The sequence below is a fragment of the Chaetodon trifascialis genome, chromosome 10 (genome assembly GCF_039877785.1).
Source record: "Chaetodon trifascialis isolate fChaTrf1 chromosome 10, fChaTrf1.hap1, whole genome shotgun sequence".
NCBI classification, from domain to species: domain Eukaryota; kingdom Metazoa; phylum Chordata; class Actinopteri; order Chaetodontiformes; family Chaetodontidae; genus Chaetodon; species Chaetodon trifascialis.
In genome coordinates, this window is record NC_092065.1 from 20,024,507 (window position 1) to 20,051,207 (window position 26,701).

The 26,701-nt window shown below is 43.4% G+C and overlaps 2 protein-coding genes across 6 annotated transcripts; one reads left to right on the plus strand and one right to left on the minus strand.

Moving 5' to 3' along the window:
• On the plus strand, positions 1 to 20,743 carry LOC139337849 (Fanconi anemia group A protein-like). 5 transcript variants are annotated; one of them, XM_070972638.1, is made up of 42 exons: positions 1 to 223; positions 732 to 844; positions 1,325 to 1,421; positions 2,021 to 2,175; positions 3,807 to 3,902; positions 4,662 to 4,735; positions 5,498 to 5,607; positions 6,950 to 7,060; positions 7,259 to 7,322; positions 8,506 to 8,618; positions 9,342 to 9,418; positions 9,894 to 10,035; positions 10,342 to 10,475; positions 10,829 to 10,939; positions 11,613 to 11,708; positions 11,834 to 11,896; positions 12,282 to 12,364; positions 12,489 to 12,549; positions 12,679 to 12,728; positions 13,038 to 13,108; positions 13,416 to 13,514; positions 13,761 to 13,894; positions 14,017 to 14,087; positions 14,327 to 14,426; positions 14,551 to 14,738; positions 14,852 to 14,948; positions 15,076 to 15,279; positions 15,480 to 15,553; positions 15,727 to 15,855; positions 15,984 to 16,065; positions 16,244 to 16,419; positions 16,539 to 16,644; positions 16,775 to 16,834; positions 16,923 to 17,027; positions 17,243 to 17,358; positions 17,801 to 17,954; positions 18,335 to 18,397; positions 19,072 to 19,165; positions 19,262 to 19,343; positions 19,938 to 20,088; positions 20,182 to 20,280; positions 20,400 to 20,743. In XM_070972638.1, exons 1-42 carry the CDS (start codon positions 163 to 165, stop codon positions 20,496 to 20,498), a joined length of 4,365 nt encoding a protein of 1,454 aa, XP_070828739.1. In that variant the 5' UTR covers positions 1 to 162; the 3' UTR covers positions 20,499 to 20,743. The 5 variants fall into 5 exon arrangements, with proteins under 5 accessions (XP_070828739.1, XP_070828740.1, XP_070828741.1 ...); XM_070972639.1 differs by having other exon boundaries at positions 36 to 223; positions 19,268 to 19,343; positions 20,400 to 20,615; XM_070972640.1 differs by having other exon boundaries at positions 36 to 223; positions 15,987 to 16,065; positions 19,268 to 19,343; positions 20,400 to 20,615.
• Positions 20,698 to 26,664, minus strand: znf276 (zinc finger protein 276). The gene is made up of 12 exons (XM_070972644.1): positions 26,526 to 26,664; positions 25,781 to 26,084; positions 25,196 to 25,511; positions 25,057 to 25,094; positions 24,529 to 24,951; positions 23,975 to 24,056; positions 23,691 to 23,774; positions 23,460 to 23,579; positions 23,205 to 23,280; positions 22,602 to 22,719; positions 22,304 to 22,403; positions 20,698 to 22,184 (listed from the first exon to the last, which is right to left on the minus strand). The coding sequence occupies exons 2-12, from the start codon at positions 26,010 to 26,012 to the stop codon at positions 21,908 to 21,910; spliced, it is 1,866 nt and encodes a 621-aa protein (XP_070828745.1). The 5' UTR covers positions 26,013 to 26,084; positions 26,526 to 26,664; the 3' UTR covers positions 20,698 to 21,907.
• Positions 26,665 to 26,701: the final 37 nt, after the last annotated feature.

Consider the following 26,701-nt stretch of genomic DNA (forward strand, 5'->3'; position numbering starts at 1 on the left):
GAAGCGTTTCCGCTGCAGCTTGAACAAGCAAGCCCGCGAATTAATGTTGACGTTCAGCGCAATAAATTTTTAGTAACACTGTAAATGCATTTATGAAAAAAGGCCATTTGGCCGACCGTCGACTTTCTCTGGAAGCGTGTTTAAACATTCAGCCAACCTGAAATGTCTTTGAGTGTGTCGAGTGGATTTGTCTCCGAGAAAAGGACTCTGTCGAACCTCCTCGGTGTGTTGACAGTAGGACAGCGTTAACGTTGCTTATGGAGTTTGTTGGTTATCAGCTTAAACAACACGCGAATACAGTCTTAAATGAAAAATACACCCTCAAACTTTAATAAACCTAGTCCATTCACCTCAGCTGTGTTACTGTGTACATATTGTCCCGATAAATACTGACGTTCGTTCATTTGTTGTAGTGTTAAATTAACACCCTTCAGTCAATAGCATAAATATATTGAATTGCTGAGTTGCTTTAAGTTCGACGTGACCCTTAATGGAGAAGCATCTCTAATTCCGTTTAATTTAAACAAAATAACTTTCTAAAGGTATCTGGAAATCATGTCATGTCCTGGTTTAGGTTGGCCAACTTTTACAGCTAGCTTAAATTTTGCCATAATTTTAGTACAACGAAGAAGCAACATTCTACAGTGTTTGGCACAGTGTGCTATTTGTGTCCATATGAACTCTTGAAGGAGTCTGAGCATTGTGTTGTGTTCCTGCTCTTCTATTCCCAGCTGGGCGTGTGGCGAAGAGGCCGAAGCAGGATGACGGTCAGCGGCTGCAGGAGGCAGCGATCCAGCTGCTGGAGCAGCAGCAGAACCTCTGCGCTCTGCTCAGGGAGGTGGAGGTGGGTGAGGGTGAACCTGCTGGGCTGATGAACATTAAACTGCCATAACAACAACATTTTAGACTTATGTGAGAGGAGGCGTGTAACAACTGACATTGTCATGACTGTCAGATGATGTAATGACTTCATTTTTACTAAAGATGTGCCTCTAAATGGGTTCTAAAAGGAAATTATAATGTTATGACTGTATGCTAAGATTTGCAGCTTATACAGGCCTTTATACTGCATTTACCCTACGTGCTACTTTGCATTCTGGCTCAAATGAAGGTTGCTTTATAGCATAAAACCAGCCTAAAAAAAGGCATTTTATCGGTGAGAGTGCATCGGGATGAATTACACATTTATGATACTCTTTTAGTGCTGATTGTGCAAGGGACTTGTGTAGAAGGAACTGATAGTGAAGTGGTACGTTCAAATTCAGGAGTTGGTGACCTTTCACTAATATCATATTAATGTATCTTTACTGTTTATTTTTTGTAGAATCCAGATGTGTGCAGGATTCTTCACACTCAGAGTGGAGAGCAGAAGCAGGCAGAGTCTGAATGCGTCTCATCTGCCGTTTCACGTTCACTGCTGGGTGAGTGTTTGCGACAACGTCTCAGAAAAAGCCTCTGAGCTGCACATCAATTTTGTCAAAGGTGAAAAATTTGAAATGACAGCTCATATGACACGCTGTGGCCCAGCGATACCTGCTGCTAGACACATTCACATTCATTGTCAGTACTTTCCAACATCTAAAATTTGAGTCAACTGACGGCAGACGTGAACAAATTCACATAACCTTTTCATCACATCCATCTTTGTCTGCTGTTTGTGTCCTGGACAACTATCCGTTTTCCGTTTGCTTTTACTGTATACGCCACAAAGGAGACTTAAGGCTGATTTATACGTCTGTGTCTCGACGTCTCAACAGGTTGAAGCAGCTCGATACAAACTTGTTGCAGTCTTCATCGCCGCAAAGTGTCGTTACATTTCTAGTGAGGTGCACATCAGGCCACGGCGTGTGGCACACAGCTATGAAAGGCGTACCTACAACGTAAATTCAATGCAGAAATAGAAATCTGGCTTTAAGGAAATGCTCCCTGCTCACATGGGGAGTGCCAAATGATGACAAGCTAACTTTGGCACAAAGTAAATGCTGCAAACTAGAGGAGGTGTTGTATTGTCCGTGGGCAGTGTGTGAGCTGAGACGTCAGGCCTCGCAGCTGGCTGTTCCTGTGGCAGTGTTGGCAGTGAAGATGGTGCTGGAGAGGCTGATGGAGATCACTGGAACTGAGGAGGTGAAGGAAGAAGAGGACCAGAGGAGAGGGCTGCTCACGTCCTCTCAGAGAGTAAGTGTCTCATTGTTAGATCTGACATAATATTAAGGTGAGCGTTCGGGGGTTGGCCTTGGCCCCCCTTGTTGCTGCTGCCCCGGGCCATACTAAGTTATTGAACACATTTATCACACTAACACTTTATTACACTAACCTGTGCGATGGCTGGGACTACTATGATGCTGATCACGATGCTACTTGCAGCTGGTTTTCCAGGTATGGATCAGTCGGTCTTGAGCAAAACTGAGTCTTTGCAAGAGTCAGTTTTGAAAAGAGGTTGTTGCTTTTGTAGCTCAGTGATTTTATGTTTTTGCTTGTCAGACACATCAGCTGGTTCCACATTAAACACCAAATATATTCACTTCCTTTTGTTTACTGTCCTGAAACCTCTCACCAAACGCCTGAAGGAGTTTTCACACCCAGCAGCGTATTCAGATGTCACAGCAGGTTTTTGTTCTTGCAGAGCAGGAAAATACACAGTGTTCCTCTTTCCAGTTGCGCTTGCCGCAGCTTTAATTTCACTTCAAATGATTTCAAACTTGAAAGCAGGGAGCTGAGAAGCTGCTGGAGCTTGAGGTTCAGCTCTGAGAGGTACTTTGTAATGTCCACCATGAAGACCAAAGCATACACACACTTGCTAGCGCTGAGTTTCTGCGACAGGTTTTCCTTCATCTCTATGAATTATTCCAGACGCTTTCGAACAGTTTTACTTTGTCCAACGCTCCCATTGATTTCTCTTGGAAAGCAGGACCCTCTGCATCTGCTTCTGTTTTGTCATTATGCTACTTTTTTATCGCTGAAATAAAGTTATTGCTTTTTGGGATTTTCGAGCTGCCTTGCTGGAAGATCAAAAGGTCTTGCGGGCGGGAGGCTCCCCACCCCTGATCTGAAGGACCATCTGAACTTTTGTTTTTCTGAAACAAAAACATCATCTTTGGTCTACAACATCAGTACTGGCTTTCATAAAATTTGTAATGCACTTAGTAAATCCCATAATAGTTTACATTGGATTATAAGCGTTTTTGTTTGTAGAGGTTTCTGACTAAAGCTGCCTCTGTATTTCACGTCCCCTCTCAAATTCAAGATTACTGTTCACCAGACCCACACTCTACTTACGCACTAAATCTAAGCAGCAGTGTGTTTACATTGGAAAAAGTGACAAAACACACTGAAACCAGATGATAGGCATACTAAATACTGTTGATTTCTCTGTTGCTGTGCCCCATTCTCCCACAATGCAATGCACAAATGAAATAGAAGACCTTCTGACAGCTTGGAAAACATTTAGTAGCATTATTAGAATGAATTGTGGGTTGTGGTCAAACAGCTCCAGGCAGACGAAAGAAAAAATGAGCATCAGATATTGAGAAAGACATTTAATCTCTCTTCCCGTCCTCCTGCGCCGCGCTCAGCCAGTCAGTGTGTGATTGTGTGGTGTGTGCTGCGGGAGTGGGACTTCAGTTGTAGCGAGCTATTAGCAAAACAGGGACAGGTTTCTGCGTCACGTCTGTTGACAGATTGTTACCTTTATGGTTTTACAGAAGTCTCCACCTTGAGTTTGTGTTTCATATCTGCAGGATTCTTGTTCAGAGCACATAAAGCAATTCAAATATGAAATCAGTGTGTCCCCTTCCTGTCCTCTCCAGGTGCAGCTGTGTGTCCTGCTGGAATCCAGCAAAGAACTGCTGTCACAAGGAGTCTTCTGCCCTAAACTGCTCTGGCAGGAGTACAGAAGAGATCAGGTGTGTGTGTGTGTGTGTGTGTGTGTGTGTGTGTGTGTGTGTGTGTGTGTGTGTGTGTGTGTGTGTGTGTGTGTGTGTGTGTGTGTGTGTGTGTGTGTGTGGGTCCCAACACCGAAAGCCCACACACAGTATGGGGTCTGACAACTTCTTGTGGACCAAAATGCTGGACCCCATAGCTTAAATCATTACATTTTATGGTGAACTTGGTTTAGGGTTAGGTTTAGGTTAGAGCGAGGGGTTAGGGTTACCTTAACTAGAAAAATGCAACTTAAAAGTAACTTCAGAAACCAGCACATTGAGACAAACTGTGATTCATGCTGTTCTGCAATATCAATAAAATTAACTTGACTGGAGAAGCAAATTAGGCCTCAAATACAGTGTATGAACATGAGTGCACATGTGCACACAAACACACTTGTGGGGACATTACATAAACTTACAGTCATTTCCGGGGGACTTTCTGGTTAAGTCACAAATCACAGTTTGCCTCAAATGGCTTTTTTAAAAAGCCACTTTTAAGTTACTGTTTATAAAGTAACTTCAAAAAACGTGTTTGCTTAGGATTTTTAGTCTGAGTTCTATGCAGATGAGTTGAAATAAAAACACAACTGAAGAAGTTAATTTTGAAGTATAAAAGAGAGAAAAAAAAAAAAAATAGGTTTATGTATCTCTTTACAGTTGGAACTGTCATAACAGGGAAAACTTCTTCATCATTGAGTGGATGCACAAAATGAAATCTTCACTGTGGTGTTTTTACAGAGGCTACCCAAACTGGAGGTGGTGTACCATCTTCACATTTACAACGTTCTCACTCTGAAATACATTTTAGAGAGGTAAGATATGTTATGTTATTTTTTAGGGTTGCACAGATTGGATTAGTTAAATTCAGACAACAGAATCTATGATGAAAAATTCAAATTTGAACATTCAGACTGCCATGGCTCAATCGGACCTCGATCAATAAAAGACCTCAATGTAAAGATATATAGTCTATATAAATAATATAATATATAATATAAATACAGATATTTGTCTAGATAAATATCAGAAATATCCTTAATTTGCAGAGACATACATTAGAAAAACATACGGAAGTATTCATTTTCTGTGGTGTTATCAGTTTTTATTGAACTTGGACCAGGGTAAGGCCTCATGCTGTGGTCCCATTGTGTTTTCCAGCTAGTAAGTCCCAGATATAATCATCTGCAGGCATCAGTTGCAAAAAATATTCAGGTGGAAATAAAAACCTCCTTCTTCAGTATCTTCAGACAGCTATTACTCAGTGTCAGATAAAGTGATGGTGCAGATAAAACTTGAGTGCTCCCTTTCAAAAAGACACCAAAACTATGCATATGCTTCAAATGCCTTGGGCAAGTGTTTCAGGCTAAATTTACAAGATTGGGAAGGGGTTCACTGAGTTTAGTTCACAGAAGGACTCAGATTTAAGCACCATGCACCAAAGAAGGGTATCCAAGTCAATCTGAGTTCAAGCAGAGTGAAAGTTAAAAGCATAGCTGACACCTACACCTGATTGCAGGAAATGATCTGTCACCCCTCACTCAGCGCTGCCCTCTTGCTGCTTTTTCTCTCTTCAGTGATGAAGGGGTGAGGTTGTGGTTGGCATCTCAGTTGAAGGCTCTGTGCAGCTGGACGCCTCCACAAGAAGAAGACGAGACCAGACGGGTTCAGCAGAAAGTGTTTTCAAGTAAGGACGCACGTTCCTCTCTCTTGTCTAGTTGGAGTTGTGTTTCCTGGAAGCTGTAACCTTAATCATTCATCAACAAATGGCTCATTACAATACTTTAAACTGGCTATAACCTTGACCAGGGTTGAAGAACGTCCAGACTCCAGGCAGTATGTGACCCGCAAGACTGCTTGATCATTGCAGAGGCAATTAGTAATACAAAAATAACAACTCAAGAATACAAAATCTCTCGACAGACATTCTTTTTTTTCCTGCAATTAAGGAAGATAACCTAAAATAGTAGACTAACACATCCTTGCCTGTGGTCCCGAACACAGCATGCACGTAGCGGTTACGCATCATCAACACTGTCAAGAAAAAAAAGTAGACATCACGCTCTCTAAGAGAAAGAAATCAACAAACCAGTGTGCCTCAGGTAGTTTGTGGGGATGTGCTCAAAATGATAAAAAAAGGCCTTGAAACATGCTAAACAGGATTAGTTGCAGCGACCATTGTGCTTGGATAAAGTTGACACTCAACAGTGGCGTGGCCTTCACCATCTTGGCGATGCTTGATTCCACCAAACTCATGGTCAATCCAAAAATGGCCAGCAAGGTGTAGCACGAGTGAATCGGCCACTCAGGGATTTGCAGTTTTTGGACCCTTTGTGTTTAATTAGAAGCCCCAGGTTTCTAATTAAACTCAAATTATCCTTTCCAACATTTATCGAATATTTCTGTCTTGAATCCACCAAACAGCACCTCTTATGTTTTATAGGACACTGTTTTAGCTGGAAACAGTAACTTCCTGGAAGTCTTGTGGTCATGTTGAGGTTGCCAGGAAACCAACAGAGACTCCAGGAAGTTACCAAGTTGCCAAAAAATAGTCAAACACATAATCACTATTAAAATCACAACCTGTCTTTTGATACTTAAGTTCTTGTACGGATAAAGCAGATGAGATGTAACGTGTTAACTGGTGAGCTGTAGAGGTGGTAGGTGGATATTTTTACCTTTCAAGAGAGTCATGCTAGCCGTTTCTCCTTACTTTCAGTCCTTATGCTGACTGTAGCCGTATAGGTGCTATACAGACATGAGAGTGCTGTTGATTGTCTCATCAAAGTCTTGGTTGAGAAGCACATTTCCTGAAATGCTTTGAATCCTTACAACATTTAACCTCCTCAGAAAATTTTAAATACAGTGAATATTTGCTCAGAGCCCACCTTCCCATTGCCTGCTTACTGTCTGTTCTGTACGTGGTAAACAAACAAAGGATTTTTGTAGTTTCCCAGTCACTTGATGTTCATCAATTGGCGTATTCTGCGGCTAAGGGTAATGCTAATAAAAGATTACCTGTGTTTTAGCTGTGGTTGGAGTCCTGGTGGGAACTGGCTTTGAGGGGAGCAGTGAGCCAGCAGCTGCAGACCGGAGGATCTCTGTGCTCTGCTGCTCAGTGCTGGACGACATGCTCTTCTGTGAGTCTGCACAGGGTCCCACTTACCCTGTCCTGATGAACTATTTAGTAAAGCACTTTACTAACACATCTGGGTCCAGAAGGCTATTTTCTGCTTCTTTAACTGCTACCATGTCTAAGTATCATTTTAGTACTCTCAATTTTGTATTGCTTTTTAACATGTCAGTGTTTTTTTCTTGTCTTTTTTTGTCTTCTTCAGGGCTTCTGGACACCATTGAAAAGAGTCTGTCACTGCAGCCTGCTGGAGCAGAAGCCGAGCTATGGTTCTGTGTCTTTTATTTGTCTTATTAACCTCGATGAACTCATATAGTTATTTTGAGATTGAGGCCTCTGTCTGAAGAAAGAGACCTGAGTAGAAATGTCACTGCAAGACATGACAGAGAACATGAACAGACAATTAGCAATATCACATGATATATACAGTCATACTCAGCACAACGTATATTGAAATTCTTAGGTGTCTAGCTGCAGCAGACTAACAAGTAGATAAATAAAATAAAGATGAATGAGGAATGAAGCAGTAAAGAATGACTAAGAGGATGCTCATTTAGCAGAATCGCTAAGATTAATTTTCTGCCAGTCGACTAATTATTCCTAGACTAATAGCTTCAGCCATAATCTAGTTAGTGTATCAGTGACTGACAACTAAAAAGCACATGCCATGTTCACATGCTGTTATCTGATTTTATGAGTTGATGAGGATCGCCTGAATGCACTGGCCTGCAGCTGATTACGGGATCCTAAGAGCAAAAGATACAGTAATAACATGCTGGTCGGCTTCTGTCATGTCACCACTGAAAGCAGGATTTTGTGGGTCCAGCTGATGTTTGTGCACTCCTCAGCTGTGCGGTTTTGGTCTCATGCCCAGTTGAACTTACCGTAGCTGTCAAACTTCAAAAGATGCCCTTCACAAGACTGACTGTGCAGACTTGCTGCCTTGCCTGGTAGCTTCACCACATTTATATGAACCCTTAAATCCAGCAGGACGGCAGCTGGCTGGATGATGACGCCTGTTATCAGTAAGCTCTGACACTGGACTGTGAACACTCCTGGCACTTGTCTGCTCCTGAAATGCTGAAGCAGAGCACCTGGCACCTGTGATCAGGCTGCTTAATTTAGTGCAACAGTAACTGTAACTGGCTCTCCCTGCTCAGGGTGCATGCTTAACACTGAGACTCACAGCCTGTCTGCAGCAGAAAGCTGTTCAGTTAAATGTGAAGGTAGTCTAAGAAAGCAGCACACTGCAACACCACGCACATCTATTCTCAGTCTCAGAGTCCGAATTGTAAAACTGAAGTACTCAAAGAAGCTTTTCATCAAGGTTTTCAACATTGTTATATTCTAGATGATATATTTTATCTACAGTGGGTCATGGCCTCAGCATTGAGAACATATATGATATTATGCGTCTCTGTTTCTTATTCTTCTGTCCTGTGTTTCGTACAGGATTCAGATATTTGACGCTTCACTGTGTGGAGTTTCAGCATCAGCGGATGCTCTTCGGCGTTTCTTCACTCACTCCCTCACACAGACTCTCACTTACAAGCCTCGACTAACAGGTAAAGACAAGTTACCGACCATTTCAACAGCTTGATGCTGTTTGTTTTAGAATGAGTATGCTTAAGTTTTCCTTTAAAGGTGCAATGTGTAAGATGTGGCCAGAATAGTGTAAAACCTTAAAAAAAACAAACTAGCTGGCTGCAGCCCGTCCTGTCTCGTAATACCACTTTGTACCTCAAGAGGTGATAGTAGATAGCATAATCCGCAGTGGATTCATCTGAGAGATGTATCTGGGCGGCGAGTTTGCTGCCTTTACCCTAAATTCACACAGTCAGATTATTCAGCCTCTATACACTGGTGATGGCTCACCCTCCCTTAGATGCTCTCCAGGTTCACGCCTCTCCTCTTCCCACCTGCCGCGTCTGAGTCCTGGTCAGAGCCTCTGTAAATCACCTCTGCACTGTTTTCCCTATTGTCAAACCGACCTCCATTGATCTCGGACGCTGTGCTTGGTCCCGATCTGGCCGTGTTCACTGGGAGGCTGCTGAGCCCGGTTCTTTTGGCCGTGGTGTAAACAACAACAAACCCTATTTGTTTGTGGTGGCCTTCAACTGGTGGTCAATTCTTACCCCCTGTACCTTTAAACATGATGCCGACAACTTCAGATTTGTCAGGAAATTGGAAAGACGTTGAAATAAGTATGTACTGTTTGCTGCTTTGATCAATGTAACAAAACCCTTTGTAAAAAGCTGAGGTGTAACAGCTAAATCATATGTCCTCAGTATCAGATGCCATCACTCTGCAGAACGAGTGGACGTTTGCAAAAGTCAGCTGGTTGATGACTTCTCTTTTCCGTAAGGTAAGTGTTTTTTATTTATTCCAAGTGAGTGGGTTTATGAACCCTCATGTATTGTGAAGTTTGTGAAGATTAAAATGGGGTATATGTGTAATGCATTTTCTGGCTTCTCAAATATTTCCCGCTTTCAGTCTGACTCTCTTGCCTTTAGACTTCACAGCCATCTGTGAAATCTGACTTTTAGCTGGCATCTCTGCAAGTGGCTGACTGTGTTTATCTGTGTCACGCTGTTTTTTATAGCTTTATAATTAAGCTCAACTGCACATCATGTCAGCGGTAACCAGTCTCACTCCTCTGCTGTGTACACAGTCAGCGTCATTCATGTATTTTAAACTGTAGACAGCAGTCAAATCACTTCAGGCTTCAGGTGTGCGGCCTTCAACACGGTGCTGAGAGTATCGATTTATCTGTGATCATGTTCTTAGCTGCAACAAACAGCTGTGACTCATCTGCGCCGTTGTTGCGTTTCTGTAAAAAGCTGGCTGTGATCTTCAGCATGGAGCAGCTGCTGTGTCACCTGCAGCAGATTTTGGAAACCCATGAGGTTAACTGGAAACACGTCCTGTGCTTCCTCTCCACTCTGCTGGTTTACAACCCCTCTGCCCAGCCCAGCCTGAGAGGTAAACTCACTGAGAGCAACTGACTTTTACCGATACCTGCTGTGCGGGATTAAAATTGCCAAGTGCCGTTTTTTTTGTGCTGAGAATGAATTTGACCATTTTGATGAAAGAAAAGAAATAGCTTAATAATACTGATTTCACTTCGTTGATTTAGTATTTAGCAATTAGCATTATTAATAAAAGCTTAACTTCTTACACCAGTAAGCTATATCAACTTTTGCTATCAGACCGTTGCAAACAAGACTTTGTAATGACTCCAGTTTTAAAGAGATTGTCAGGACTGTTGTGTCTCTCTGCCTCGATCAGAGCTGCTGGCCAGACTGCTGAGTTCTGCGTTCGAAGGCTATGACCTGGAGAGCGTGATAACTGCCTTCCTATTGGCTCGACAGGGTGCGCTGGAGGGAGCCGGCATCTTCCCCTCCTACAGCGACTGGTTCAAGGTTTCATATGAGCTTTTCACCACCAGCTGATAGTTTATTGATATGTTTGGATTAGTGCTGTTGAGATTTAGCACCTTTATTTTTCTCAATACCATGACCAGCAGCTATTGTGGTCTGTCGTTCACCATATAATCTATGGTGACTAACTGAACTCTATTAATGATGTCTAGACCAAAGTGTGTATGTCCTGTTCTTTGATGATTATCAGTTTAAATGTGCTGTAAGTGCTGTATGTTTTCTTACTTTTCAAGGTTGTTAAACAAAGGTGGATTGTGTGTCTGTGTGGATTGATAGGGTTGTTGATTGCACCGATCTCATCTTTTAAGCTGCAGTATTCCTTTGTGCCTTCTCAGATGTCTTTTGGTGGAAACAGTGGCTACCATGCAACCAGTAAGAAATCTCTGGTGTTTCTGCTGAAGTTTCTTTCTGACCTGGTGCCCTTTGAACCGCCACAGTACCTCAAGGTGATGTTCTGCATATGTCTGACTGAAACATTATTGATGTCATTTCACTTGACATAAGATACATGGTCTCTTTCATATTAGATGAACCTTTAATGATCCCCATGGGATAATTGGAGCCAATAGTAACAGGATTCAGAAATACATGTTACAACCGGATTCCAAAAAAGTTGGGACGCTATGTAAAACTGAACAAACTGTGTTCACTGACAACAGTTTTACAAAGTTTTCCTGAGTCCGTGTTTATGCAATCATGTGTTCACAACGTGGTGAACCTCACTCCATCCTCGCTTGTGAACGACTGAGCCTTTCCAGGATGCCCCACCTCGGCCAGTTACACGTTATTCAGTCAGCATCAGCGTTAACAGTCCAGTCAGTCACAGGAGACATTTTACCATAATGAATACTTTTACTTTGATACTTTTTGTATATTCAGCTGCTCATACTTCTGTACTTTTGCTTTAGTAATATTTTAGGACCTTTACTTGTAATGGAGTATTTTTAGATAGTGTTATTGGTACTTGTCTTGAAGTAAAAGACCTGAGTCCTTCTTCCACTGCTGGTCTGCAGTCTGTGCTCGGCTCGGAATGACACCATTAGCTGAGAGATTTAGAGTTGACGGTGTGAGCTATAAGAAAGCTTATTTTTAACCCTTCACTGTCGCTTTCACCGGTAGGTTCACATTCTGCACCCTCCATATGTACCTGTGAAACATCGCAACCTCCTGATGGAGTACGTCTCTCTGGCCAAGACCAGACTTGCTGACCTCAAGGTAAGAGCAGAGGTTAAAGGTCAAAGTCCTCCATATAGATTGTACTATAATAGTTATTGTCCTTGAGATTGCCTTTCTAAAAAAACTGTCTGTCTGTCTGCCTGTCTGTCTGCCCATCCGTCCAGGAGTCTGTGGAGGACATGGGTTTATATGAGGATGTTTCTGCCGCAGGTGGAGCATCAGTGCAGGTAACAGTGACACCCAGTGGTGTCTTAACTCCTGTTGATGAATCTTTGGTGCCTTAGCATGCTGGCTAATGAGAGATGATAATAAATGTCAGTACAAAGCGCTCTTATTTTGATAAGGCTCTTTGATTTACTGGAGGTTGGATGGTGACAAAGAGAACTGAAACAAACATTTCATGCATAGTGTCTGAACTGAGATTTAAAACACAGACGCCTCTGCACCTGGTTAAATATTGATGCAGTAAATTATATCAATCAACTACCAGCCTCACACCTCTGACAGATGTGATGACTTGCTTTACTTACTTACTTTACAAGTTGCATTTTAAGATAGTTTTCTAGATATTTTAATAATATAACGGTGTAATGTTTGTGTGTGCTGCTCCAGTGCCAGGCTGTCCAGGATGTGGAGAAGGCATTATCTCTGTTTGAGAGCACAGGAAGAATCTCTGCCACAGTCATGGAAGCCAGGTACTCAGTCAGATTATCGGCTGCATCAGTGTATGAGGGTCCTTTTAAAAGTCTGTTTCATGTAGATATCATAACAGATTTAGACAGAGACATGGACAGGTCACTGACAGTTCTGTCCTCTCAGTATTTTCCGGAGGCCGTATTTCTTGGCACGATTCCTCCCTGCTCTGCTGACACCGAGAGTGGTGAGCACTTTCACCTTAATATTTTCTATTCTTTGTTGGATCGACACATTCTCTGTGTGAGTTGTTTTTGTTATTTCATCACAAATCATCACATCACATCACAGAAATTTACCTGTCTTTCATTTCCAGCTGCCTGTCAAAGCTGATACTCGGATGAGTTTCATTGAAGCTCTTAAAAAGTGAGTTATGACCAGAAGCCTGTAAAATGTGCATTATAGTTCCTCCAGCTCACTGTTATGGTTATTCTGTCTCTCTACACTGACTTTATAGACTTGACTTTGGATGATTTTATTCTGTTATGTATTTGTTATCTCCCCAAATTTATTGTTTTAACAAATATCAGTTTAACATCATTGCTTATCATTTTTTTGTTTGTGTTTGTAAGCCTGGTAAGAATCAGACTGTTAATGTTATATCACCAGTTCTAGTTATCTGCGACAGTTTATGTATTTTCTCCAACTTTATGACAGCTGTTTGTCTGTTTTCAGAGCAGATAAAATCCCTGCTGCACAGTATTCATCTTATGTGGAGTCCTGCCAGAAACAGAGGCAGCAGGATTGTGGGTATTCTTTCTAACGCTCATTTGTTCTGTACTGACAAAGATAACTATCTTTAACGTTATCATTCGACTTTTTTATGTTGGCCTCATAGTATCTTAGAGGGTTCTGTAACACAGAGATGACAATATTTGAAAATGAGTGAATGTTGGGGTGAAATATTCCTGAGTGGCACAGCACACAGACAGTATGTGTGGCTGCAGTGAGAGCTAAAATCTTTTAACACTGACAAAGACAGATGTAAGTCTTGTACACCAGTCATATAAATGAAACACAGATGCCTGCGTTTACGCTGTGTTGTGCTTTCAGGCAGTGCTGTGTGTCTGGACACTAATGATGATCCTCTGGAGGTCCTGAAGATTCAGCTGCGAGAGTTCACAGAGCTGCTTGTTGAGGGAAATGACGGAGGTAAGCAGATATCAAGCAAGGAGATACAGTACATCACACGCTAACCTAACCTTAATTAAGGCCCTGAGATTTCCACGATGCAGAAAACACGGATGTACTTGTGGAGTTTAATAATAAAAACGAGAGAAACTGTAAAATTCAGTGTTCAAAATTCAGTTTCATCCTCAGTCTGTTCGGTCATGTCGCACACTCCCAACCTTGGAATCCCTTATCTTTGTATCTGTCATGTTGGTCGTGTGTCCACAGAGATGTCGGCCCAGCTGTCCAGGATCTCACACACTCTGAGTGTCATCTTCCCTGGCCACCCCGATCAGCTGATTGGACAGTCAGTCCTCAAACTTCACATAAACACTCCTCCTTCATCTGAGCTGCACGTCAAAGTAATCACTGATGAAATTCCATGTCTTCTAAAAACTGCTGATTAGTCTGTGTTCATTGGCTCTTTGTATGCATGTCAGTAATTAAGTGTATTCTGTTAAGAATCTTTCCATCATGTCCTCAGGTTGTCAACATGATCCTGAGAAATTTCTGCCAGTGCGTGTTAGACGCTTCCCGAGCTAACCCTCCTAACAAGTGAGTAGTACAAGTGCTTTGAAAGTCTTACAAATAATAAACAAGGAATTTGATTTTTGCCAGATGTGGAAAAATTGAAATGTGATATTTAGTGGCCGTTCACATGCTGTAGAAGATCTGGAACAAGCACAAAAGCTGTTAAATCCAGTTTTCGGTGAACAGGTCTGGATTTCATTGTTTTATGAGATCTCCTGTCTCTTTGTGGCGTGTGACTCACCACAGACTTTTTGCCTCTTCAGACAAAACCTGTGGGCCTCCAGGTTTGTCAGCGCACTGCTTGGAAACACACAGCTCCTCTCCAGCCTTATACAAAGACTCTGGGACCTGTGTCATAACCAGGTGCATTAATCCAAATGCCTTTTTTTCACTGTGCATCTGTTCACTCTCTCTCTTTCACTTCTTGTCTGGATTGTTTTGTTTTTACATTCACTCACAAGCTTGACAAACCTCTTCTGTTAAAAAGGGGTCTTTGCTGAGCGCCGGTCATTTACTCGGTCTGGCAGCATTTGTGGTCCACCTCCAGGCCTCCGTGTCCCACGCTCCTCTAGTTCAGCTGGTCCCACCCATTCTGCCTAATCCAGTGCCTGTTGGAGAAGCTCTCAGCTCGGCACTGGTCTGCAGCACACACGCTAACATGCTCTTCTGTGTCAGGTGAGCTTACAGATCGAAGCTGACTCGTTTCGGACGTTTCGTTGGAAATGTCTCTGATGCTGGCATCTGGCCTGGCTGCGACCTTGACTCCCAGTCTCCTTGCTGCTATCCAGGTTGTGTGTGGCAGCTGTGTGTTATGGGATGTGCAGAGGGGACTCACTGCCTCAGCAGCAGCAGCAGGACTACATCCTCAGCAGCTTCTATAAAAAGGTGTGTGTTATACAAAACTGTCATGAGACTCATGTCAGACATGTGATGAAAGGGCTACAGGAAAATATTCACACCATTAAGATGTAAAGGAAAAAATGAAATGTTTGATAACTGTGTGTATGTTCAGCTCCTGTACCTCATCCCAAGACTGTTGCCTGAGGCCAGACGAGCTCCCATCACTGCTGGTGGTCCAGTGAGTGACTACCAGGAGGAGGACGTGCCCAGCCTGTGGAGCACTGCCACCGACACCAACAGCACCTGGAGGAAGACTGCTTGGCATCTGTGGAGACACCCTGCTTTCCATCAGCTCGGACACATACCAGAATATCAGGTAACATGGGTCCACTGGGTCTGCTTCAACCTGGTCTGAATGAAGCCTGGTTGAATGGTGAAGGTGGAGAACATTACACATTAGTGAGCAGCTAGCATTCGGTAGCTTTCTTACTTTCATTTGTGTGTTAAATGAAATCGAATGATGGATTGATGTAATTGACTACAACAAAATCCTCACCCTTTGCTATGTTTGTCAAGTTGTCGTTCACAGAATGGCTGGCCAATGAGCTCAGAGTACAGAGAAATGAAGACACACTGTCAGACCCAGAGCGGTAAGATGGGAAACACAAATGCAATTAGACATTGAGTGGATAAATCAAGAAATAAAGTCAACAAAGTCAGTATGTGTACTTTAATGACTGTGTGTGTGTGTGTGTGTGTGTGTGTGTGTGTGTGTGTGTGTGTGTGTGTGTGTGTGTGTGTGTGTGTGTGTGTGTGTGTGTAGTCAGGAGTTCCAGCAGTGGGCCTGCTTGGAGCTCTTCCTTCCTCGCCCGGAGGAGCAGGGAGGCTGTGGAGGAGACATGAAGAACCTCTGCTCTCATATGCTTCATGCCATCATGGACCAGCACTTAAGGTGTGTCAGCGCGTTCATAGAAAAGTCTTATATGTGAAATGTAATTGTATAAATTATTACACCTGCAGTGTATAAAGGTGAACTCAATCTTTAATAAAAGTTCAACTCTTCACTGTATTTTCTGTCAGCAGCCATCAGAGCCTGGAGAAGCTGGATCACAGAGTGTCAGAAACAGGGACCTGTCTGCCAGACATCCTGTCCAGAGTCCAGGTGTGTACAGTGTGTATACAACACTGTATGTGTGTGACTTCAGTTCAGCTGACACAAGTGAAAACAGTTCATTAGCGTGGTGTGGTTCTTAATTCATAGTTAGAAGGCAAAAAGCTATGTTCAGGAAGGTGATGTTTAATCAGCATCTGTGTGTGTGTGTGTGTGCGTGTGTGTGCAGGAGCTTGTCTATGAGATGGAAGTGACCGACCTCTCTGGCAGCCGTGGAAGCAGATCTGTTGCGTCTGACTTCCTGTTTGAGTTGGTGTCTGAGAGATGCTCCTCCGCGGTGATGTCAGAGTCAGGGAGCATCAGCACCGAGCTAAGCCTGCAGCACGCCGTGAACACATGGAACAGGTACACAAACGTATCATGTAGATCATCTCTGTCATTTCATGTACAGCCACTGAAATCTGCATGTGTGTGTGTGTGTGTGTGTGTGTGTGTGTGTGTGTGTGTGTGTGTGTGTGTCACAGAGTAATGCTGGCTCTCCCAGCCGTGCTGTTCATTAAAGTAAAGACTGAAGGAGGGAGGACGACTCTGGACTGTAGCAAGCTGATAGAACACGTCAACCAGCATCAGGTGGGCTATGTCCCAAATCAGCTGTTTGGAAATGTGCAGGGATTTTTCTGTGAGAAATGTCCTTTTTAGTGAAAATCAACAACTCACATCCTTCTTTGTCTGCGTTCCTCTCCTTCTGGTCATGTGACAGAGGAAGGCGTGTTCTCCAGCCGGCTTGCTGCCCTGCCATCTAACAGCACACCTCCTGAGAGTGAGACAGACTCAAAGCTAAGGGACATTTCTTACTGTTTGTCCACAAGAGAGAAGAAGAGTGAGTGCTGTCTGTGTCTCCCCTGCAGGGCGTGTTATGTGCCAGCGCACGATGTGGACGCTCAGCAGATGAAGTCAACAAAGCCTGGTCTCAGATCAGTCTACGCTGCCCTCTGCTCCTGGTCTCCACAGCGGTACTGTTTGTTCTCCATACAGCCAGCGAATTTGATTCTCTTTTCAAGCTTCATTTTCTGGATTCTCATGCAGTGCTCTGCCTGCCTAGTTATTTAGCATCAGTATATCCTTACTGCATTGTTTTCACAATAGCATGACATCATGATTATATAATATGGTTATTATTGTGTGTGTGTGTGTGGTTGTTTTTTTTTTTTTTTTTTTTTTTTCCTAGCACTGGTGGGAGCGTCTGTCTCCGGTGCTGTTGTCACTGTGGAGTCGACTATGTGATGGAGAGCCTCTACCAGAGCAGCTGCAGCTCCTCACTGACTGTCAGAACTGGGCCTGCAGGTGACACCTGATTCCCATAAACCACTGTCTCTGCACTGTTAGTGTCTCATGCCTAGTGTCTCTGTTAGTGTTCAATGCAGTGGAAGTTCAGTCTCTGACTCGATTTTGTTTATCAAATATCACTGTGACCTCACTTTCGAACATAACTCAAGAATTAATTATCCAATAAAGGCAAACTTTCACACAGATTCCTCATAGGAGAGAATGATGAAGTGATAACATTTTATATCCAAAAGGTCAAAGTTCAGCTTCACTGCAAAAATACTTTTCTGGCCATTATTGGACACCATAACTCAGAACAGAAGGGGAGATTGTGGCCATATTTCACATACATATATCAAATGAGTCTGGACAGACGTGGATGTAAACTGCAACACAACTGGCTGGCAGAGGCATATAAGTTAATTAACTAGCTAATTTGTTACCTCTGTCCTCTGTTCAGTTTAGAAAAGGGCCCATTGCTAGTGCCGGCAGCCACACCTCTGCTGCTCGCTGCCAGCCTGCACTGCGCCTGGCGAGGCCGTGGGAGGGACAACCAGGCCATCAGTGCTGCCCTGAATACGCTGCGGACAGAGAAGGGCATTCAGTATCGGCAGGTGAGAGTGAAGAACTGTCTCATACTCATGTCATTTCACCACCCCATGTCAGTCCAAAGCCTAACCTTTATGTGCAGTAAGTTAGTTTGTATAATGCCGCCATGCGAGGCAGTAATGGTGGGTAAACTGTATTCCATAATTAACAGTGGGTTCGTTGTTTATTATCTCTGATCATATCCAAAAATAAACATGATATTCAGTCACCGGAATGCTAATCAGTGTCACTGGACCATTTCTTAAGGCCTTCTTAGTGCTCCTGCTCTCTAAAAATGTACATTTCAGATGTGAATGATTTAGTTTTAACACTTGTTAGAGGTTACTTTTGGTGTGTTTTCCACCTGTGATGTATTCACCTGCTGCTGTGTCACGTCTTCTTCCAGGTGCTAGTTTTTCTGCTTTTCCTGAGTGTAAGTGACTATCTGTCAGCGCTCCTGTATCCTCAGGTAATTAACCATGCACTCTCCTAATCCACCAACAGACTGGGTTCAGGTTCAGGTTCAGGTTCAGGTTGCATGGACTAAAGCAGTTGGCATTTATATCCAGTTAGAGAGACAGATCTGTCTATGAGGCCGAGCTCACACTGATAAACCCTAATGAAACACATGCATACTCACATGGTCTGACTCACGTATCATATGCATGAACTCTTTGTTACACACATGCTCTGCAGAGAACCACACTGGATAGAAATAAAACATCCAGGAGGGCCAGACACAACTTACTATTCAAAGTATTTTATATCCAAGTTAAAACAGGTCTGGAGGGGATGTTTGATTATAAAGCTATAGCCAGGAGACACCTTAGATCACACACAGATCTTCTCTGTGTGAATGTGTGAACAGCCACCCAGGTGTGTGTGTCCAGTCTTTATGCTAAGCTAACCAGCTTCATATTTAGTGTACAGCCATGAGAGCGGCATCAATCTCCTTGTCTGCCTCTCAGAAAGGAAGCAAATAAGCCCATTTCCTAAACTGTTGAACTATTACTTGAAGATAACGCAAAGGTTTTACAAATTCATTTAAGCCATACACACTCCCTAATTTGTTTGCCTAAAACGCCTCGTGTATGGCAGTAAAGCCTTTTAACACACTCTGTTCTGGCTGTGTTATTTCTGCAGGAGGAGAACCGTCAGAAAAGCAGGACGTTCTGCACAGAGCTTCTGTCTGTGTTGGTGGACTGTGCCGACTGGCTGCTCATCTTTAAATCTAACGGTACAGTGCATATCCTGTAAAACCACAATCACGGTTGCTGCCTTTTGGTATATTTATGCACTGTTAGATTAATGTGCTGTATCTTTTTCCCCCCAGCTCTAGAACAAAGTGTTTACCACTCGGTTACCATGGTGGCATCAGATGAGTTTACTCAAATGATGCCTTGGGCCTTTTACAGGTTAGTTTTTTAAGAGCTTCGTGTTTCGTATCACACACACTGTAGATACTGCCTGTTACTAACCCGTCAACTAATCGATTAACTCAGCAAGAGATTTAAGGTTTGCAGAAATCCAAAACTATTATTAAAGTGCATCAGGTTAAATATTTAAGAACAAGAATGTGCAAAACATCAGAGACTACTGGAGAAAGATACTAGACAGTTTTAAATGTGAAATGCTCCTAGAGATGAAGACTGAATATTTTGGATATATACCTTAAGAATGGATGAAAAGAGATAAATATTTAATATACTGCTGGTGGCTGGTGAGAAGAATCTGACCAGGGAGTGTTATCACAGGAGAGTCTATGTAATGCTTTATAGGCCTGACTTTGTTTTTACAGATCAATAATTCTTTTGCAGAGAAAAGGTCACACTTTCCTGGTCATGGTTCTTTTTCATTGTCTGTTTTGTTTTTGTTTTTTTCATGTGTATACTTTAAGAAAAATCAAAAAGATTTATCAATATTATGCATTTACATGATGATTTATAGTCCTGAAAAAGTTTTTTTTACTGCGGTCACACTTTGTAATGTGTGTGCGTGTGTGTGTATAGCCTGTTCCTAAAGCAGAGTGCTGAGCTGCAGCAGCGCGCTGTATGTTGTCCAGGGTTCCTCCACACTGCTGTCCTCTGCTACATCAGTCTGATGCAGCTCTTCCTGGAAGGACACACACTTTCACCAACCTCAGAGTGTGCTGACAGTCAGGTGACTGTGCCTCAGGTGACGTTTTATGTCAGAGTGATGTCACTCACACCTGTGACGTCGTACTGATGTCAGATCTATGAATTGTATCGTCAGATGGAGCCTTTCCAGATTCTGAGCCATGCCAAGCAGTTTCTTCTGAGAGCGATCGCGCAGACATCTCCTGCTGCTCTGTCCTCCAGTCAGCTCAGACAGGTAACCAACCAACACATACTGTACATACACATCAACTTTGACAGCAGCTTTCACTCATCTCTCTGGTCTTCATCACTCTTTCCTGTCTGGCGTCTCTGCTGCCGGGTTTCCTCGTTCAGCTGGAGTCCCAGTGTGCAGACCTGGACCCAGAGGTGGCAGCAGCTCTCTCCATGCACCTCGACCCTCACAGCCTCAGTCCAGAGATGGACTTCCTCTGAACAGCTGCAGACTGAGACTCAGGCAGATAAGCGGTCTGCAGTCTACCCACGGTACTACAAGACTTTCAGTGGTAACAGACTGTAAAGCCTTCAGGTGTATTCCAACGTCACATCTAACACAAACATGTTCCTCTTGTCATCACAAGTCACTGTTGAGACTTTAGCAGTAAAGTTTAAAAAACTGTTGATACTCAGATTTGTAAAAAAAGAAAAAGTCTTTTATACATTTTATTTACATGCCTTTTTGTACATAATGCACAAAGGACCTTCTTACATGTACATCTGAAGCCCTTTTCACTGTTTACAATACAGAGGTAACCTCTTAAAAAGAGTACTTGGCAATGTAATAACTTAATAATAAAAGCAGTGACCTATAAAACTGAGGTGAATGTTCTTAGAAATAATTCTGCACAACCATTTCCACTGTGAGGAGGTTACACAGCACATACAAGTGCTTTACATATATTTACGTAACAAGAGTATTGCATTATAGGACTTAACCGCTGCGTTTATGTAGGGTTACGCAGTCGTTAGCATGTGGCTGCTACTGTGTACTAACAAAAATGTTAACAAAAATTTTACACTACCACAGGTAGTGTAAAATCATCTTCAACAGAGGCACCAGAAGTGGTTGTTGTTAGTTAGAATCCTCAAGATTTTCATCAAATCACACCAGTTTTTGATGCTAGTTATAGTGACCTTGAAATTGTAGGGGGTAACGGAGTCGCTGTGAGCTGCTGATACAGAGACAGGCTGCACTGCACTGTGATCACATCCATCACACGCTCCTCTGCCGCGTTTCTGTCAAAGTAGCTGCTCTGTGAGTGTTTGCTCTACCATAACATGGTATTTGCCGTTACCATGGTAACCACGAGTGTTGCCAAAGCAAACAACTGAAAGCTTGAGGACTACGACTTTAAAAACCAGTATAACATTTTTAGAATCTATTCTGCCTTAAGACAGACGAACATATTTTACTGTCACAAACCATAAGAAGAGCGCTGTTTGCCCCAGACAAGCTAAAACCTAAACTTGTGGCACAGTTAGTCGGAGAAATCTGATTAATTTTGGACTGAAAAGTGATTCTTGAAAACCTTAAAGAGCTGTCCATGAGACAGTATTATCAACAGATTGGTCAACATCCACTAAAATGTTCATTTATGTTGAAGTCAATAGTTTCACATTGATGTTACGACACAAGCTGAGCTGAAATTGCCATGTTGGAAGAGAACTGAGATACATGTTTTGTATCGGCCGGTGGAGCTCGTAGCCATACAGCCCTCAGGCCTCAGCCCAAGTCCATGACCTGAATGTGGAAAAATGAAAACTACAGTCCATGTGGTCAGAACTGGTCCCTGTTCCACAGTTTATGTACCCGTGCAGCAGACGTGGACCTCGACTCCTTGCCGTCATCTGTCCTGGTCCTGCTGAACCACTTCCCCGGTTAGAGTGATGGTGTGCAGGTCGGAGTACAGCGGCGCCTGCTGCTGCTGACTGCTGCCTCTCTGAGCCTCGGCCTGAGTCAGCGGGTGGACCATGGACATGTGGACGTTCAGGTTGTGGGCCTTCTCGAAGCGTTTCCCGCACATCAGGCACGCAAACTCCAAGTCGGCCTCTGCCTTGTGTTTGGTCATGTGGTATTTTAGTGAAGCTCGCTGGCGACACTGAAAGCCACACACCTCACATCTAAAGGGGGAAAAAAACAACAGCATTTGAGGTGTGTGTCTCCAGTCCTTGCTTCCGATTTTCAAACAGGAAAACATACCTGAAACTTTGAAGCAGCAAATTACATCATCAGTACTTACTGTAGTGGCTTGGCCCCTGAATGTCTCATCTGGTGAACAGAGAGGTGTTTCCTCTGCTTGAAGGTTTGGCCACATTGGTCACAAATGTAGTTCCGCTCCTCTGGAAACACAGATGACAAACTTGAGAAAATACACACTTACACCCAGAACGAATGCCTTCTTCATTGAACTGGTGGTACAGTCAGTTTAAGACGGCACATCCCTTCCCATTAAAGACAAAGATTAGGCTTCGAGGTGGTAAGAACATCACATGTCAACACTGTCTAAAACCAAAGAAAGCTCCTTCTGTTGAGCTCACCTGTGTGGATGAGCTTGACGTGTCGCTGCAGGTAGCGGTCGATCATGAAAACCTTGTTGCAGCCAGGATGTGGGCAGGGTCGCTCTCTCACCTCCTCATGATGCTCCTTGATGTGCTTCTAAAGACCCACCCGATAAGAAAAGGCAGAGCATACTGCAAGTTTATGCAGGTGTCAAACACTGACTCATTTTTACTGATTCACGCACTCCTGGACACAGCTACTAAGAAGTTACACCACATGGAATATTTTTTATGGCAGAAAAGCCCTGCGACACTGACCTCTGCGTCCACACCCAGTCTGGAGTATGGAGCACAAGAACTGGATTAGAAATTACTATATGAGAGTGTTTTTGTTCTCTTAACATCTTCTGTATGCAAATTCAGATGACACACTATACATTTATATATTGATATGAATAATACACATATATTTCATATGAGATATGCGTTTACTCCGGAAAGTGAAGAGAAAAGTTGTTCTAGGCTGAACATAAATGCTGAGTACTGAAGCATTCATAAGAGTAAAAGCGTACACACTATTGATCTAATTAAAGAACATTCACCACTTAAAGGACAGTGAAATGTCAGAGTCTGGATTCTCACCTTCAAACCATCAGGAGCTCTATAGACAGCTGTACAGCCCTGATATGGACACTTGTAGATGTTGGGAAGCTCCTCTCTGAAAATAAAAACAGAACAGTGGTTTGTTAATGCACATGAATGATAAATAAAGTTATATCAGCTGGCGACAATTAATTGATACAAACTACAATCTGCTTCCAACTGAGATGAGTTACACATTTAAATGTCACATTTAACTTGTGCTGAATGGAGGTTGTGTCACATGTGCCCACACACCCTTTCGGTTTGAACTTGTTCTTCCAGCCAGGTTTGGGTCCGGGTTTCTTTTTGACTTTGGGCTCCTCAGGTGCGTTCGGGCTTCGTCTTCTCTTGTTAGGGACGGTCACCCTGCGAGCTCTGGGAGGGGGAGAGAAAGGTGCGCTAAACACAGAGCTTGGGCTTCTCTCTGCATCATTTTCAGCCCATCTGTGCTGTTTCAGAAGGAACAACACCCTCACCGATACCCACCTCTTGTCTGAATACGGCTCGAACAACTCATCATCTGATAAAACTCCTTTTCTGCTTTCCTCAAAGTCATCCTCGGAGATAACCCTACGCACGCACACACACACACACACACACACACAGTTAGAGTTCTTGTTGATGTTTTGACCTTTTCTCTCAGTCCCATCACTGTAAAGGCTGAAACACACCCAACGACTGCAGGTATTGAGTTTTCGTCCCACAGATCAGTGGTTGTAAGAGAAGAGGAAATTCACAATCGGGTGAGAAAGGTGAACAACGTGACCAACCTGTCAGACAGATCACTGTCTGCAGCTCTGTCCTCCAGCTGGGCCGGAGCAGGAGACAGTGCCTCCTCGTGACCTGTAAAAGCTAACAAAGGCTGTGTGAGTCAAGCATTCACACAGAAACGCCTCAAGCCAGAAAGATAGTTATAAGCTTAACATCCGTGTCAGCATCTGCAGTAGAAGAACACGTTATTGACATGTCTGAGCTGAACCGTTTGCAGGCAGGGAGTAACAAAGGTACTGTTAACTGTCTGGCTGGTTCATCTGTTTGCATGAATGCAGATATCCAAAATCACTAGATCACCTTCTGGGGGGTTGACACAAGTACAAGTGGTTTGGGGGTTCAGTGACCAACACAAAGACCAGCTTATCAAATGCAAGTTGTTGCAGAGTAAGAGACTGCATTTCAACAATACTGAACCGAAAAATGCATCGAAAAACATCCATCACAGATCCTCAGAGGGGTAAAAAGAGCGGGATTTGTTGGGTCCCCTTCAAACATTTTGACACTTCTCTATCTGATGCTGCTTCACGCCTTCTGAAGCTCTCAGTCTCACCTTCAGTGTTACTGGTCCAGTGAGCCAGTGCTGAGCTCTGAGTCACTGCAGGTGGATTGTGTTGAGCCAGACTGCTTATCATTCCCGCTGTGGTCCTTCCATTCCCGCTGGGTTTCTCTTCTCCATCTTCCTCCTCCTCCTCCTGTTCCTCCTCCTCTGACATCACTCCATCACCATTGCCACTCCCTAACGCTCCGCTGCTGAAGTTCATCGTGTACCCTGGGTTGGTAGCGGCTGCACACTGAGTGTCCATGATGTATCTGTGACCATCAACACAACCCCAAACGGCCTTAACGGAACCCCAGCACTGGTCCTCCAGCACCTCCTTCAAGTCGGGGCAGGAGCGACAGGCCTCTCCATGGTGGTGAGCCCAGGAAACCAGGCTGTGGAGGCACTTAGGGTCTGAGGTAAAGGATGGCGGCACTAAAAGAAAAGAGCAAAACATCTCAAAGAGTAATGCAATCAGTTAACTTGACTTTGTGTTCTATGTAATTTCTGTAAACAGAAGCAAAAAATGGTTTTCTTTACTTGTTGAGCCATGGTTTACTGAGGACTCTGGACACTTCCTGAAAAAGAAAAAAATAGTTGCTTATGATTGTAGGTTTTCTGCTTGAACAACTGAAAACCCTGCATGAATACACACTCTTAAAGTCACACTTGCACTCACTGGCTTTTCAGGTCATCTTTCCCAACTGGTGGGAGGTTGACTCTCTGCAGAAACCTGATCAGGATGCTGTGGCACTTGTAGAACTTGCTGTGGCATTTCTTGCAGATAAACTCGGATAACCGGGGATCCCGATCCAACTGGACCCCGACCAGTCGCTGGAAGTCTGTGTGGAATAAGAGGGGTGACTGGGCCATGGCGTCTGACTCGTCATCAACGATATCAATGGAATCCTGAGGCCACTTGTTGAAGGCGTGCCGCAGGCTGCGTGGAGAGAACTTCCCATGGCAGAGCCGACAAACAGCGGTTGACAGTCTACCTGCAGGGACAAATAATGGATAAGCCTTTTACTAAACTGTGGGTCGTGACCAAAACCAGCAAATGGCCACAATTTCTGATGGGTCTACAAACCGAAATGAGTCAAGCAGGGGACCTTCAGTTCAAATATGTTATCTTAAATTAAGTGAAAAAGACACCATACCAAACTCCATTCAAAAATAAACCTGGCTTTAACAGCAGCACCTGACCAACAACAGAATTTTACTTTGTGTGGAAGTCAAGGGTAAATAAAATTAGGTCTGGACTCACCTGAAGACTTGGACTTGCTCTCTGGATGCTTTTGTGTGTTGTCAGCTGCCGTCACACTGAGGTCCAACTTGGCGGCCTCGTCTTTTGCAGGGTCATCATGGTGGAAACCGTCTGTGGTTACAGGGACAGGCTTTCGAGGTCTTCCTCTGTTTCCCGACGGCCTCTTCTCCTCACTGCCACTCACTATTGTCTGTGTCCTGCTGGACCTTGGACGTCTGCTCTTCTTCTTCATTGCCTATTCTGTATGGACTCTCAGCAGCTGATCCCAATGATGGAGTCCTGCTGCCTGTTCCACTGGGAAGATCTGCAACGTAAGTTCCACTGAGTTTATCTGAGTCTCATCTATGTGCAAAAAATAAGCAATTTCTTATCTTAAAATGACTGTACATGGTTTAGTAGTTTTGTCTCGAAATATTTTTTTATTCATCTTTAGAGTGAAGTCACTTCCCTATTTGACAAACCGTCATTTTATGCGATCATACATTACTGTTTAGTTATCATATTTAAAATAGAGTTGCATTCATGCATATAGAGTACTGTTTCATCTAACTCTGCCCACAGTGATGAAAAATCACTGCGAACAAACGCTGAAACACTTTCATCACGGCATATTCATGCTCACTCGCTAGTGCTGACTTCCACTAGCTAGCGTTAGCTGTTAGCTTAAGGAGCAGGCTACGTTTGCGAGCTAGCGTGTCAAAATGTCTTCGCGTTACGACTAAAGTATTCCTGAGGCACAACCTACCGTGAGTGTAAGTCAATCCTAGCACTTGAAGCACATGTTGCTTTTAACATGCAAGATGTTTTTATCATGAGCCAGCTCAACAGCTCTGTGCGCTCCGTGCTGCTGCCAGTTGTAAACATTAGAACCCGGAAGTGCTAACAGCTACTGGAGCAAAATTCAGGAGAAAATGTGACACA